At 40.6% G+C, this 16,987-nt stretch overlaps 1 protein-coding gene across 7 annotated transcripts in view; it reads right to left on the bottom strand.

The window, feature by feature from the left end:
* The window catches only part of CSNK2A1 (casein kinase 2 alpha 1), a 70,326-nt gene that overhangs the window by 26,224 nt on the left and 27,115 nt on the right, over window positions 1-16,987 (bottom strand). For 5 of the 7 annotated variants that reach the window (XR_004969971.1, XM_036322320.1, XM_036322317.1 and 2 more), the window contains exons 2-6: window positions 7,956-8,171; window positions 4,468-4,579; window positions 2,170-2,271; window positions 1,605-1,655; window positions 275-334 (exon numbers count right to left, since the gene is read on the bottom strand). Coding sequence is in view for 6 of the 7 variants with exons in the window: in XM_036322320.1 (XP_036178213.1) it covers window positions 275-334; window positions 1,605-1,655; window positions 2,170-2,271; window positions 4,468-4,579; window positions 7,956-8,056 (426 nt within the window). In the remaining variant the exon portion in view is untranslated. Of the gene's footprint in view, window positions 1-274; window positions 335-1,604; window positions 1,656-1,867; window positions 1,974-2,169; window positions 2,272-4,228; window positions 4,278-4,467; window positions 4,580-7,955; window positions 8,172-16,987 lie in introns of those variants that run through there. The other 2 variants (XM_036322321.1, XM_036322322.1) reach the window with 2 other exon arrangements.

Consider the following 16,987-nt stretch of genomic DNA (forward strand, 5'->3'; position numbering starts at 1 on the left):
AAAGGATACGGTTTTTGTTTGTTTTTTAGTTTTATTCATTTCAAATGGGCCGGATCCGGCCCGTGGGCTGTAGTTTGCCCACGGCTGCCCTATTTCATACCCCTTACATTAGCGGAAGAGTTCTGATGCTATTAACTTATTAAAAACTTACATGAAAAGGCCCCTTCTTTCAACATATTTTAAAAGTTAATTCACTAGCTTTTCTATAGTCATTTGAGTTATTTAACAAAGGTAAGATCAATCTAAAAGTATTTAGTATTCAAAGTTCCCTTACCTTCAGAATCTCATACATGTAAAACCGAATATCATAGTCTGTTAACGTCTGGTATAATTGCTGTTAAAGACAAATGCAACATTTGAGCCATGAAATAGTGCTAACGGAAGGCAATTTCTCATCCTCATTTGTAGTAATTCAAACCAAGACTTGGCTCATTTGCCATCATTCCAAGATCTGTATCTACACCAGTATCTACTTCTTCAACATAACATTCCCTTTAAAGAGATACGCTGAGTCTTTAACTCTATATGCAAAAGTCAAGAAATACTTAACTTGTATTTCTGAAGCTAAAATTCACTGTTGGGAATATACCAGTTTATCTAATATGCATTGATACACATTTGCAATCAAGTTTGCTTTTCATTTACCTCCAGACCTTCTCAAAAAAGGCATTTTGGCAAATACACAGCCTCCTTAGTAGGAAACTACCTCATCTGCAGATCACCAGTGAGCATGCAGATGGCTTGCTGCCAAATCTGTCAAGCCAATTTAACAGAATTATTCCTCTCCCAATTTGAAATAAACTCTGAACAACTGTTATGTATCCTTTCCAGCTTCCGAAGAGTTATGGTCTTTAAAAAACAAAAAAACAACAACACGTGCACATGCATATGTCATTAAATGGCTAGTGACATCATCTGACGTTTTCTTTGAAGTTACTGCTCTGTTTCTAAAACAGTTCCTTTTTTCCTTATTTCAGCAAAAGAATTCACCCATTTATTGATACCTAAAATTCTTCATGCTGAATTGGTTCAAAGGCGAGTCAAATAACTTACAACTTGAAACTGAAGACAGTGTCCGTATTTTTTTTTTTTTGTACTAGAACTGAGAATTGTTTGAAGTAGGCCGCTGGATGGGCGGAAAGTCAGAGATCAGTTGTAGAGGTATGTGTCGTAGCAGAATTTACACCACCCTAACCCAGAGGAATCCTAAGGTATAAGAAGACTTTGCTTTTCATACACAACACATTCCTCCTTGAACACTGCCATTTCAAAGTAAAATGCCCACAGACAGATCTTGACTGAACATGTGTTATTGCTTTCATTACGTTTGACATTAGGGGAAACTTAAATGAGTGGTAAAGGTGGTGAAAAGTAAATGTATTTGGTTATTAAAGAGAGCACACAACAAATAAAAGTGTAAAATGCCAAGATGTGGAAAGTGGCAGTTTGTACAGCAGTATTTCTATCTTATAATTTAACACTGTGAAGATGACAAGCTCTTTTAAGTAAGTTGGAAGGAAGTTCTTCTAATACTAATATCCCTAAAAGGTTTTCTATGTAGTCTGAAAACCCAACAGCTTGAAAAGATTGGTTATATCTTATACCTTGAAGTCTGTGTTGTTTACATGTTCAAAAACCAAGGCAGGAGTTCGTGACTAGGGAAAAGAAAAAGAAAACACACATTAGCAAAAGCCCTGGCAGCTTTAATGAGCACAATGTTTGCGGATGCTACGTGGTGAATTTGGCAGTCCTCGCCTCAGTAGTAAGAATCCCTCTATTGCTACAAGCCCTCCCCCCTCTCTGATCACCACACTTAGGTCATTTTTGAGATGGATTTCAAACAGAAGACATGGAGCTGAAGTCTCACCAGGCTCTAGGCAGCCCGACAATGCGCCCATCGCCCATCGGCATCGGACCTGAGTTTGCAAAATGGATTAACACATTTCAGTTTCCAGTGCTATCAGTCTCTTATCCTAGAAGAATAAGAAATAGTCTGTGGGTGGAGGTCTCTTTGAAAGAAAGACCCAAACTAGTTAAATGCTATTAACTGATTAAGCACTTTTAAAACAGGACTTAACAGTAGAGGGGGGAACAGAGAGAGGCCAGCTGTGCTCTGAGTCAAACACCACCTCAGCCCTGGTGGGCCTTGCCAGCACATACTATACTTACCACAGGGTCTTTTACAATGTCTGCCAGTGTGATGATGTTGGGACCGCCTCGCAAATTCTCCAAAATCTTTATTTCACGCTTAATTTTCTTCTTCTTTACTGGCTGAAAGAGTAAAAGTTCGAACATCAGTGAAATAAAGTATTTCAGGCTATTTCAACAGATAATGTAATACATACATATTTATGAGCTCCTTGAAAGAAGGAAATGTGTCAGATTCATCTCTGAATCCCCTTCTCCTAGCCCTATGACAGGCATTCTGTGGGTTACTTAGCAAATGTTGAATTTAAAGAAAAAAGATTTCCATTCCAAAGATTAGACCTCTGCAGAATTAGCATTTAATTCCAATCATCAGTCTTAAAATGTTAACTCTTTACAACTATACAAACTAGGATTATAAATGGTAATACTAATACTATAAATGGTAATCTTGAAAAATCTTTTTACCAATTAGAATGAAACAGACTTTTTCTATTCCATCCTCTAAGTCTATAAATAAACACCCAACAGAGGTTGGGGGAACAGTACCAACATCAAGAACGGCCAAATCGGGGAAAAAAAGGACACATATGTAATACCCTTTGTAATACTTTAAGCAATAAAACAATTAAAAAAAAAGAACGGCCAAACCATCTTTGTGCAGCATAAACTTGTGGGTTGAATGTGGGCCTTGGAGTAAAAAAATGCCTAATTTAAATCCTACTTTCATGATCTGCTGGCTGTATGCCTATGGGTAAGTTACATGACCTCTCTAAGCCTTCATCTGGGAAAAATGATCAACAAGAGTACTTATCTCATACGATTGTTATAAGAATCAAGTGAAATATATGAGATCTCAGAGTATTACTGGGATAGTATCTAGCTAGCCTTATGACCAGTATTCCTATAAATGAACTCATCTCTCTATTCTAAAAAGACCACTCTGCAGAGGAGGGCTTTGGTCCAACTGCACCATCTCCACAAAGCCTTCCTCATAAGTAGTCTAAAACAGTGCTGGTCCAAAAGAAATATAATGCAAACCACATGTGTATTCTAAATGTTCTAGTACCCATGTTAAAAAAAGATAAAGAAACAGCCCGGCCGGTGTAGCTCAGCGGTTGAGCACTGACCCAGGAACCAAGAAACTGCCGGTTCAATTCCAGGTCAGAGCACATGTCCAGGTTGCAGGTTCAATCCCCTGTGTATGTGTATGTGGGGGCGAGGGGGGAGGCGAGCAGGACTGATGATGTTTCTCTCTCATCAATGTTTCTATCCCTCTCCCTTCCTCTCTTTCTAAAAAGCAATAAAAACATATTTTAAAAAAATAGACAAAATTAATTTTAATAAAATATTTAACAAAATATATTCAAAATCTTATTTTAACATGTAAATCAATATAAAAAATTACTAATGAGCAGTATAGATATATTTATTTTACTAAGCCTTTGAAATCTAGTATATTTTATTCTTATAGCATATTTCAGTTTGGACCAGCCATACTTAAAATGCTCAATAGCCACATGTGACCCATGTCTGCTGTACTGACCTGCAGCTCTTTCCCAGGGTGTCAGTCACCTCAGACTACCGACATACTGCATACAATTCTCAGAAATTATTTTAAGCATATATAAACTCTTCATTAATAAGATCAGTGGTTATTAACTTTGATGATCCATAACCTGGATTTTTGTAATACACAGATTCCCAGGGTCCACCTACATCTGCTGAATCCGAATCTCTACAGTGTTTTGTGATTTTTTTTAAACCAAGCCAACATTTAAAAATCAGGAGAATTCATATATGTATATAAATCTTTATAGTTTCTTTCTGCAAAGGAGTATCAAGCAATGATGGTCTTGCACTACTACAGCACCCATCACTCATCTCCTCTAATCATGGACATTTACATCAGACTAGCTGCATGTCATCTGCCTGACCTCTAAAGGCCTGTATTTGTGACTCTTCATCCTTACACTGTAGAGGTAACAATTTATTGAAAACAAAAGCATGAAATAGAATTAAAAACAGAGGAAATCAGTATTAGGAAATCAAATCAGTATTAGGCTTAGAGAGAGGACTGAACCTTTAGGCCCTTCCTCTGCCACAATATAGCTGTATGACTGGAGCCAATCACTTCTCTTGCTTTAGTTTTCTGATCTGTCAAATGAAGATAATCTCTATTGATTTCAGATAGCAAAATAAAATAAAGTGTTAAAGTACTCCAAACGCCCATTCAAATGCTACTTTAAAAAAGGCATCACTATTACTTAAATCTAAATTCCAAATACCTCTGAAATTACAATCTCTCTCTTTTTTACTCACCTTGAGAATTTTAACAACAACTTTTTCATTATTTGTGATGTTGATGGCTTCAAATACTTCACTATATTTACCCCGGCCTAATTTTCGAACCAGCTGGTAGTCATCTTGATTTCTGTAAACAAAGAGCCAAAATCACAATGGTTTTAAAAGTTCAACTTATCAAGCACTAATTCAACTTATAAAATTTATTACCAGTAAGAGTAAAAGAAATATGAGGGCCGGAACCGGTTTGGCTCAGTGGATAGAGCGTCGGCCTGTGGACTGAAAGGTCCCAGGTTCGATTCCGGTCAAGGGCATGTACCTGGGTTGCAGGCACATCCCCAGTAGGAGACATGCAGGAGGCAGCTGATCGATGTTTCTCTCTCACCAATGTTTCTAACTCTCTATCTCTCTCCCTTCCTCTCTGTAAAAAATCAATAAAAAAAATTAAAAAAAGAAATATGATGTATCCTATATAATAATCCTATAAAATAAAGAGCTAGTATGCTAATTAGACCAGATGGTGGAATGACCTTTGGGAACGACCAGTGGGTGGGGGGATGGGGCCGAGGTGGCAGCTGGGGCTGCTGCCAGGGCCAAGCCCTTTGCACCATTTTTCATGCATCAGGCCTCTAGTTAGAAATAATTCCCAAATCATTTTCTTTATTTTAATTGGGCCAATTGAAAATGGGCGCGTTCCAAATCCTTTCAATTATTCTTTCAAACCCAAAATTGTTTACATCTATATTGGCATAGGACACATAGCTAGCTTGTATGAGGATTCATTATACATGCTTGCTATAACAACAAGAGCTCTCCCTTGGAGATAATTTTTACATGTTCCAGTCTCCTAGTGCCTGGCCCACTGCTGGCACTTAGCAGGAAGTAAATACACATTACAAGAATATTTCAATTCAGCCACATTTTGGGAGCAGCCTATTTTGAATGGGCTTCTTTGTAGGTAAGTGGCTTTCAAATATATAGGCTTGACCTCCCATTTGTTCTCCTAGGCAAGCCCTGAGGACAGTCCATATAATGGAGTTTTGCAAACTATATTATAGATCATGAACCATAGTTGGGAGGTCCCTTCCTCTATTTTACCCATATTTATTTCATGACCACTAAATAATATCAGAGGTAAAAAAAAAAAAAAAAAAAAACCACAACATAAACGCTAACATTTTCTCTCTGCCCCTGCTTACAATTTAGAACACTTTGCTCTAAAGAATGACACAGTCCTTTTAGTAACATCTACATTCTATTTATTTCTGCTGGAGACACTGAGACTCTAACATGTAAAAAATCAGCCATTAATTTTCCTCAAGCAACTAAAAAGAAAGTGAATGAACAGAAAAGGCAAAAGGAAGTAAGGACAATGAACAACATAATAATCATGGCAGGTCTAGGGAAAGGGAGCTTTAGTTCTGGTTGAGATCCCCTCTTGTGGGAAGGTAGCCTATGTAATAAAAGGCTACTATGCAAATCAACTGAATGGCGGAACTGGTCGCTATGACGTGCACTGACCACCAGAGGGCATGGGCAGCAGGCGGCAGAGTGGGGAACATGGTGGGCCTTGGCCGTGGCAGAATGGTGGAGCAGATGCGTGGGGGTGCCAGACTAAGGTGGGGCACTGGTGACTGTCATTGAGGTGAGCCTCTGGTGGTTACTGAAAATTCTCTGCTCCCAGCGCTCGGACCTGCTGCTGGCGCTGGAGCTGCTGCTCGCACTCGCTGCCAGGGCCCGGCGCCAGCCCTGGTCACCCCTGAGGGCTTCTCCAACTCCCCCTGCTCCTTAGGGGCGATTGGGGCAGCTGCTTGCACCCACTGATGGCACCGGCCCCAATCGCTCCGTGCCATCAGCGGGTACAAGCGGGGCTGGCGGGAGTGGGGCCGCTGTGGGAGGGGCAGGGCGGGGGTGCGGAGGATGGGCTGAGACCCACCCCTGGGCCCACTGGAGCCTCACGGCCCACAGTTCCTTTCAAGGTGCACAAATTTGTGCCCTGGGGCCCTAGTAGAAAATAAAAGCAAGCATGTGAATAGGACCATACCAAAAACTCAATAGTGCTATTTTAGCAGAACTAAGTGCAGAGCACTAAATTTGAATAGAGTAGTTGAATTTCTGTAAAACGGAGAGGCATCCCTAGAGCCCAAAGCCTGACATAAGGAGAACTGTTAGATTATCAATAACTAGAGGCCCGATGCATGAAAAATCCGTGCAAGAGTAGGCCTTCCTTCCCCTAGCTGCTGGCACCGGCTTCCCTCTGGCACCCAGAACCCGGGCTTCCCTCCTCCAGCCACAGGCAGGCACCTGGGACCCAGGCTGGCTTCCTTCCGGCCCTGATTTTGTCAGGAAGGACATCCGGAATGATGTCTGGTCTAATTAGCATATTACTCTTATTATTATAGATAACATTTATTGGTATTGTACTACTGGTTCTGGACAGTATATCTTTAAAGTACACTATGTCTCCTTGTGCAGAGGCAATGTACTTAACTGTTAAGATTCACAACCCAATCATGATTAAATACACCCACAATTTTCGGAGGGTATATTTATCCATTTACAGGCTATGGACATCACATGTGGATAGATATAAAATGAGTTTCCAAATAGTTTTCTTTTGCATTTGAATGTCAAAAATCTTTTTTTTCTTTTTTAATATATTTTATTGATTTTTTACAGAGAGGAAGGGAGAGAGATAGAGAGTTAGAAACATCAATGAGAGAGAAACATCGATCAGCTGCCTCCTGCACATCTCCACTGGGGATGTGCCAGCAACCCAGGTACATGCCCTTGACCGGAATCGAACCTAGGACCTTTCAGTCCGCAGGCCGACGCTCTATCCACTGAGCCAAACCGGTTTCGGCGTCAAAAAGCTTTTTATCACAAAGTATGGCCTGATGAATTAAACACATACCATGTTGGGACAAGAAATGCAAACATTCAAATGAAACTGCAAAGAGAATTAAGAGAGCAAATGCTGCTGTTCCGGCAGAGTGCAACTGTTCAAGATGGAATTTGGGCTGAATTCCATGTTACACATGTCTAGTCTTATGATAAGGGCAAGTGTTTAATTTTGATTCTCATTAGAAAGAGGACACCTTTCATTCTTCAGAATCATCATGGGACAACATTCTCTGACCTCAAAAACACTTTATGTAAGAGTTTAGTCTTTTCAAAATCTCTTTTATGTTTTAATTCTCACCTAACCACAAAGCCCTTAGCTGAGGCAAGTTGATAGGTAACTCTTTGTTATCAGCTTTGTACACAGAATATATAAATCAAAGAGTAAGAAAAAGACTGAAATGATTCTTAAATGATAAGCTCATCACAATTGTTAATTTGTCAAAGCAATACCTTGGTTCTTCATTGCAGAAGAAAACACAAATCGGACTTCAATCTTGAGCTTTACAAATGCTCAGCCAGAGAGGTTGCCTGACATAAATTACTCTACAAATCCATGAGTCAGCCCTTTGGGTGAATATAGTGAAATAAAAGGAAACAATTACCCCCATTCCACCACATGTGACTCGTAATCCCAGTACTCTCGGGGTCTGTGCGTATTAACATCTGTGTAAACTCTGGCCCTGCTTGGCACGGGTCCCGACATGTCAGACAGGTTGGCGAACAAAGCTGATCTTGATGTTTGGAGATCTGGCAGTCACTGTGTTCAGAGGCAGCTGTAGGGTGGGGTAAGACTTTGTTTCAGAACTGTTTTCTTCAAACTGCAGAAACAAAATGCACAAAGGCCAAGGAATTACTTTTTAAAAGCATACAGGAAGAAAAATCACCTTACAACAATGGCCTTAAATATAGTTCTGGCTCTCCTACCTGCTAAACCAATGAATATATCCGAACTGTGTCACAGTGTTTCCCTTAACACAGAACAAAACCAAACCTGTTTTTCAGTCCTATTCCCTATCCTGCAAAGTAGTTTGTTACCTCCTCACCTAAAGTCTGGATAGCCTGGAAGGGAAACATGGCATTGAGGACAGACCCATCAGCATTACTACTATTTATACATTCTATAGAAAATGTTGGCAAGAACAGTACTTTCCTTTCAGCAGCTTTCTACAGCTCAAGTAGGGATGCTAAAAGGCTCTAGAGTGGTGACAAAGCCAAGAATATAAACCACCAGTCTGACTCTAATATTTGATGAAATAAGGAAGGAAAGAAATAAAGACTGTTCTCACACATCAAAGTTCAATGTCATTTTATATTAATCCAAATCATTTGGGGAACTTTATGTAATAATCAGTACATCCTTGATCACCATTTGAAATGTATACTTTAGTTCATTAAATTTAAAAATAAAATCAGTAATATCCTTTTTATTTACTTAATACAGGTGTAAGCTTAATAAAAACTGATAGTAAACATTAACATATATTGGATGAACTAATGCAAATTTGAGAGAAAAATCCATGAAATTTTAGAAATACAAACAAACTGGTAAACTAAGTCCCCTTCATGATGTCTTCCCTGATTGTTCTGAGATTCCTATAGCATTTGTTGATTCCTGTTACTCTGCATTTTATTAAAAATGCATTGAGTCTCCAGAGGTCATAACCTGTGGACACATCACCACCTATGCAGTTTTCTGTACAAGACTGCATAACTTCGATCTAATTACAAGGAAACACTGGACAAACAGAAAATGAGGAAGATTCTATTAAAAGGGGGTGGGGGGAGTGCCCAGCTGGTGTGGCTCAGTGGTTGAATGTCAACCCATGAACCAGGAGGTCACAATTCGATTCTTTTTTTGTTGTTGTTAAAATATTTCCCCCCCATTAATTTCAGAGAGGAAAGGAGAGGGAGATAGAAAAATGAATGATGAGAGAGAATCATTTATTGGCTGCTTCTTGCACGCTCCCCACTGGGGATCTAGCCCACAACCCAGGCATGTGCCCTTGACCGGAATCAAATCTGGGACCCTTCAGTCCACAGGCTGACGCTCTATCCACTGAGCCAAACTGGTGAGGGCCACAGTTCGATTTTGGTCAGGGCACATGCCCGGGTTGTGGGCCTGATGTCTAGTTGGGGGTGTGCAGGAGGCAGCTGATTAATGATTATCTCTCATCATTGATGTTTTTATCTCTCTCTCCCTCTCTACAAATAAACAAACAAAACAAAACCCATAAACAAACAGAGGGATGGATATACCATGCTCTTAAAAAACGTAAATATTATAAAGGACAAAGAAAGGCTAAAAAGACATGACAACTAAATACAATGTCCTACCCTATCCTGTACTGGAGGGGAGGAGGGAGAGAGAAATGCTGTTAAAAAACAATACTATGGCCCTCAGCTTGTTTGGCTCAGTGGATAGAGTGTCAGCCTGTGGACTGAAGGGTCCCAGGTTCGATACCAGTCAAAGGCACATGCCTGGGTGGGCTCGATCCCCAGTGTGGGGTGTGCAGGAGGCAGCCGATGAATGATTCTCTCTCATTATTGATTTTTCTCTCTCTCTCCCTTCTCCCTTCCCCTCTGAAATCAATAAAAATATATTTAAAACACACACACAATACTATGAAGATCAAATGACAAAACTGTAATTTAGATGGTAGACTGGGTATGCTCTTGTTGTGTATACTTTTCAGTGTTATATCTGTACTATCTTTTTTGTCAATTTGAAGTGACTCCCAAATAAAAGGTTAAAATAAAATCTGTATAAGGAAACTGTGGCCCAGAAAGAGGAAAATTGACCTATAATCCCATAGCTACTTAATAGAAAAGCGAGGGCCAGAAACCAAACTTGATTCTTGTGACAGTGATTTCTCTTGCCATCAATCATATACACTAATTAGATAACAACAGCTAACTCTGCAAGCATTCACTATGTGCTTTACGTGGATTTCATTTAACTCTCACCACATAAATGGTGAGAAAGTTATCATCATCTCCATTTTACAGATGAGGAAATGGAAGTAAAGAAAGGTTAAGTGACTTGCCAAAGGACACAGAGCTGGAGGAACTGACAATCAACCAGACTATAAAATAGGCATCACTGTAATTACATTATAGGTTTGTGGGGGAGGATTCAATAACTTAATGAATGCCAACTATTTACAACTATGCCTACTTGAGAGCTCTGAGACCCATTTATGACAACTATGTTTTTCCAATGTTGTATTTAAGCTGGAGCTTAGCAAGCATACACAAAGAAGATAAGCCAGAAAAGATGTCTCCTTATACACATGGTTTAATGGCTTAAAGCTTTCAGAGGATGAGCAAGAGACTGGGGTGGGGATTAATGCTGTACTGGGAAATGTGACAACCAGTGATACTCTGGAGCCCCATGAGTATAAATTCAAATGGCCAAAAAACAACAAAATTGTTCAAATAATTATTAAAAAGTGAACCAAAACAGTTTTAAAAATTATTTCCAAGTATTTATTTCTTTGGTTTTATAAAACAACCAGATTATAGTAATCTATCTTTACCTAATATTGGTTAAGTGTAAAAAACACACACATCTTCCATACTAGCAAAAAAACACAAACCCAGAAAGCAGACACTTTTATTGTAACTTTTGTTCTTCCCAAGAAACCCGGTCCTTTGTGCTGTGGGAGTGCTGGCTTTTTTGTGTGGCTAGATGACTGCATTGACAACAGTGAGACACTAGGAAAATGGGTAAAGGTGTGAATGTGTACACACCTGCAAACAGCTAAAGCAGTATAGGCAACAGCTGAAACCAACAGAAATACTGTACCCAGGTATTTATGACTTTTAATAAAATGATACTAAACTATTAAATTCTTAGCATCTTATCTGGTAAAAACCATTTTTCTCTTCAGTCTCCATATGCAGTGGTTCTCAACCTGCCTAATGCCGCAACCCTTTAATACAATTCCTCATGTTGTGGTGACCCCCAATTTCATTGTTACAAATTGAACATAATTAAAGTATAGTGATTAATCACAAAAACAATATGTAATTATATATGTTTTCCAATGGTCTTAGGTGACCCCTGTGAAAGGGTCATTTGACCCCCAAAGGGGTCGCGACCCACAGGTTGAGAACCACTGCTTTATAGGCATCTGTTGATCGCAAAGCCTTAACTTCTGCTTGAGAGCAGTTTGTAAAATCAACACAAATTTCTTAACAGGGATTAGATGCAATAGGGTGATGAAACAGTAGAGTCCTGGTTTCAAATCCCTAATTGGCTACTGGGTTTCTTCCAGCGTTGGTTCATCACTTAACAAAACCTGCCTAACTGCACTTGCTGACTGAAGAGAAGATCAAAGGAGATAGCTCCCAGAAAGGGCTCAGGAACACCAAACACATGTAAATTATTAAACTAGAGGCCCAGTGCACGGATTCATGCACTGGTGGGGTCCCTCAGCCTGGCCTGCGCCTTCTCGCAATCCAGGACCCAGGCTATGAGATGTAGTAGTGCATGAAGCGGCAGGCGGCTGGGGAGAAGCCTGAGCCCTGCTCCTGCTCATCCCAGCCCTGCTGCGGTGGGAGAGGGTGGGAGAGGCTTGCGCTCGCCAGCCATAAGCCTGGTGTCTGACACCCTGTCGGTCAGCTGAGTGGTGCTCCTGCTGTGGGAGCTCACTGACTATCAGGGGGCAGCTAGTGCGTTGAGTGTCTGCCCCTTGGTGATCAGCGGGCATCATAGCGGCCGGTTGCTTAGGGTTTCATATATAGAGATTATTAATATGCCACAGTTCCTCAGTGAAAACTAATAAAAAGAAGCCTATCTTTAAAAAGCTAGTTTTCACCCTGGCCAGGTGGCTCAATTAGTTGGAGCGCCATCCCGTACACCAAGAGGTTGCAGATTCTATCCCTGATTGGGGCACTTACTTGAGTTAACAGATCAATGTTTTTCACATCAATTTTTCTCTCTCTAAAAAAAAAATTTTTTAAAAGGCTACAGTCTTCATTTCTAGTTTTCTTTTCTTTAGTTTTCCATAAAATACAAAAATTATAGCAGCAGTGGTTAATTCCCAGCTTCTCAGGGCCAGCTCATGGGTGAACATGACATTACAAAATGAGACTTCATTTCTCCCTAGAAACCACCCGATTCATGTGAAAAATATTCCCCAACTCCCATTTACTAGCCTATGAATCACAACCACCCAGTCTTCTGCTGCTCTCTTAAAGCCTTGGCATTCTCTGTGATGAGCAGAGCAAGACTATTCACTAATGAAACTCTTGAGATTCTCAAGTACTTGTTTGACTGACCCTTGCAGCTTTGTGCCTCATTATTAGCTGAAACTTAATTTATGAACTAGTGGATTTGACTCTCCACTGGGAGGGCAACTATCTATTTTATAGTGCCCCCCAAAAAACTTCACTTTACTGTCATGCATACCAAATAATTTGCTTTTTTCACATGAATTTCAATGGTTGGCCTTCATTAAATATATGGGGAGAAGATAACAGGGTTTAGTATCATTTTATTAAATGATACAATTTAATAGTTTAGTATCATTTTATTAAAAGTCATAAATACCTGGGTACAGTATTTCTGTTGGTTTCAGCTGTTGCCTATACTGCTTTAGCTGTTTGCAGGTGTGTACACATTCACACCTTTACCCATTTTCCTAGTGTCTCACTGTTGTCAATGCAGTCATCTAGCCACACAAAAAAGCCAGCACTCCCACAGCACAAAGGACCGGGTTTCTTGGGAAGAACAAAAGTTACAATAAAAGTGTCTGCTTTCTGGGTTTGTGTTTTTTTGCTAGTATGGAAGATGTGTGTGTTTTTTACACTTAACCAATATTAGGTAAAGATAGATTACCTGAACTCTAGATAAATAAAATGGTGCAAAGAAGGAAGGTAATGAGATGGAGATAGAGTGGGGATGTGAAAAGATAGAAAAGAGAAGTCATCAAAGATAAACATTATTTTATTCAGAAATAGTATTTTGCTCCTATCTTGGTAGACATGTACGTAGATTCACATGTAGCCTAACATGAAGGAAATACAAGGATAGCATACATTTCTCAATTATTACTTTGATTCTTCCATCCATCCCTTCCTTTGTTCATCCCTTAAATATATGAGCATTTACTATGAAAAAGTACTATGCTAGGCCTTGGAAATAGAATAACGAGCAAGACAGAACAGAGTGACACACATATGCGTTTATCTGCAGACTAAGGATAATGGAAATTCATCAGAGCTTTAGGCAGAAAGGTGATTCATATACATTTTTGAAGTTTGTTCTATACAGGTATGGGACAGGCAGAGATTAGATTTAGGGACAGACAAAAAGGCTGCTAATAGTCACCTATGTGAGAGAGATAATGGAAGACTGACCAATGGTGGTAGCAATGGAGATATGTGGACTAACGAGGAACAAAAAATTATGGTGTAAAAACAATATCTCTGGCCCTGGCTGGTATGGCTCAGTTGGTTGGAGCATCGTCCAGTGCACCAATGGGTCCTAGGTTTGATTTCCAATCAGGCCACATACCCAGGTTGTGAGTTCGGGGCATGTATGGGAGGCAACAGATCAACGTTTCTCTCTCACATTGATGCTTCTCTTTCTCTCCCTCCCTATCTCTAAAATAAACAACAACAAAACACCTCTGGGTGGACTGGATAATGGGGTAAGGAGTGGGAGGTGAGTTTAGATTTCTGGCTAGACTGCTGATGCTTCATGAAAACAGAAAACACCTTGGAAGTGAACTCACAAAGTCAAGTTTTGGACTTAAGGTGAAAATGGTTTTGAAACATTAAAAAGGATACTGGACTGGAACTTAGATATTACAAGTCTGGAGCTGAAAAAGCGCCTCAGCTTTAAATTATCTAACCCTCCCCAGCAATTCCATGAGACGGGCATTTCTTTCCCCAACCTACTGGTAAGTAAGCTTAATAGCTTGATAGAATATCCCGTAAAAATGGGATCAAATCCAAGTTGGCTTACCTCCCAAGGTTCAATTCTTTCCATGTGTATATAGAACTTACCACGTTCTAAACCTTTTATACAAATCTTAATTTCTCTATTAGACCCGTTGCTCCCTGAAGTCAAGATCCATGTCTAATTTACCTTGTTACTTTACAGTAGCCAGCTGGGCTTGATTTTATTTTAAAAAATAAAATGACGCCAGGCTGGTGTTGTTCAGTGTTTGAGCATCGACCTATGAACCAGGAATTCATGGTTCAATTCCCAGTCAGGGCACATTTCCGGGTTGCTAGCTTGATCCCCAGTGTGGGGCAGGCAGGAGGCAGGAATCAATGATTCTCATCACTGATGTTTCTATCTCTCTCCCCCTCCCTTACTCTCTGAAATCAATAAAAATATATTTAAGGAAAAAGAAAAAAGAAAAAGCAGTTGCCTCCAAAAGGCAGGGTGGCCCAAACAGTTCTGATCATCTGGTGCACAGCTAGGGGGAACTAAAAGACCAACAAGGGTTCTTGAGAAATTGCTCCCTTTGCTCTCTCTCCCTCCCAATATTATAGCCTCTGTTACTAAAAAACAGGGCCACAATTAAAATTTGCCCCCACCTCAATAATTAAGAGAATACTGGAGAAACTTTACTTTAGCAATTTTTTAAATAGTTCTTTGGAAATTTGGAGAAGTGCCTAAGTCCTGGATACTCTGAAGGTCAATTCTCCTACTTATTGTTCATAACACATGTACCATATACCTTAAGAAAATCTAACATACCACTATTTCTATCTAAAAAGCCACCAGATTACTCTGAAGACATGGCTAACTTTTGTTTGTTCAATGTTTAACCTAACAGAAGCCAATTATAAGCAACTATGAAATATTATCTTGTCAACAACATTTTCCCTACTGAAGTCAGACCACACCTAGAACCACTTACATTGCTCTGCTTGACCTATCTATCCTATCTAATAAAAGAGAAACATGGTAATTAGCGTATGACTGCTACCCTTCCCATTGGCTAATCAGGGAGATATGCAAATTAACTGCAAGCCAAAATGGCGGCCGGCAGCCAGGCAGCTGGAAGCAAACATGAGGCTTGCTTGCTTCAGTGACGGAGGACTCCAACGTTCCCTGCCTGCCGCTGCCGGCCTCTGAGCTGCAACTCTAAGCAACTATGTTACAAATATAGAAGCTGGGAGAGAACCAAGATGGCGGCATAGGTTAACGCTGGAGTTTGCTGCTTTGAACAACTACTTCAAAAGTGAAACTAAAAGACAGAACGGACGTCACCCAGAACCACAGAAACGCTGGCTGAGTGGAAGTCCTACAACTAGGAGGAAAGAGAAACGCATACGGACACTCAGAGGAGGCGCAGTGCTGAAGTCAAATTCTGAGGTGCGGAGTGCGCAGAGCGGGCTGGCGGCGGAGGGCGCGGTTGGCGTTTTCAATCGGGAGGGAGTCGCAGACTCTGAGCTCCAGATACAGGCGAGTCTTTAGGGACCCAGACTCAAACGGGAGAAGCGGGACTGTCTGGCTTCGGTCAGAGCGAGTGAAGCTTTCTCTCCGAGCTTTGCAGCGGGTGCTGGGACTCAGAGAGGCAGAGCCCCTGGGGACAGGACTGAGAGCCGCCATAACTGCTCTCTCCGGCCCACCCTGTTGATCCTGTGTGACCCGCCCCGCCCAAGCCCTGCACTGAGGCATTTGCCGGATAGCCTCAGGCAAACGCCAGATTAGCACCTCCCTAGAGGACAGAAGTTCTCTCACTGCTGACACAGCTGATTCTCATAGCCACTTGGCCTGGAGGTCAAACCCTCCCTGGAATTAGCTACAACAATCAAGGTTTAACTATAAGACTGCGAACAAAGACCACTAGGGGGTGCACCAAGGAAGCATAACAAAATGCGGAGACAAAGAAACAGGACAAAATTGTCAATGGAAGATATAGAGTTCAGAACCACACTTTTAAGGTCTCTCAAGAACTGTTTAGAAGCCGCCGATAAACTTAATGAGATCTACAAGAAAACTAATGAGACCCTCGATCTTATATTGGGGAACCAACTAAAAATTAAGCATACACGGACTGAAATAACGAATATTATACAGACTCCCGACAGCAGACCAGAGGAGCGCAAGAATCAAGTCAATGATTTGAAATGCGAGGAAGCAAAAAACACCCAACCGGAAAAGCAAAATGAAAAAAGAATCCAAAAATGCGAGGATAGTGTAAGGAGCCTCTGGGACAGCTTCAAGCGTACCAACATCAGAATTATAGGGGTGCCAGAAGATGAGAGAGAGCAAGATATTGAAAACCTATTTGAAGAAATAATGACAGAAAACTTCCCCCACCTGGTGAAAGAAATGGACTTACAGGTCCAAGAAGCGCGGAGAACCCCAAATAAAAGGAATCCAAAGAGGACCACACCAAGACACATCATAATTAAAATGCCAAGAGCAAAAGATAAAGAGAGAATCTTAAAAACAGCAAGAGAAAGAAACTCAGTTACCTACAAGGGAATACCCATACGACTGTCAGCTGATTTCTCAACAGAAACTTTGCAGGCTAGAAGGGAGTGGCAAGAAATATTCAAAGTGATGAATACCAAGAACCTACAACCAAGATTACTTTATCCAGCAAAGCTATCATTCAGAATTGAAGGTCAGATAAAGAGCTTCACAGATAAGGAAAAGCTA

Source organism: Myotis myotis, unplaced genomic scaffold (genome assembly GCF_014108235.1).
Source record: "Myotis myotis isolate mMyoMyo1 unplaced genomic scaffold, mMyoMyo1.p scaffold_m19_p_9, whole genome shotgun sequence".
NCBI classification, from domain to species: domain Eukaryota; kingdom Metazoa; phylum Chordata; class Mammalia; order Chiroptera; family Vespertilionidae; genus Myotis; species Myotis myotis.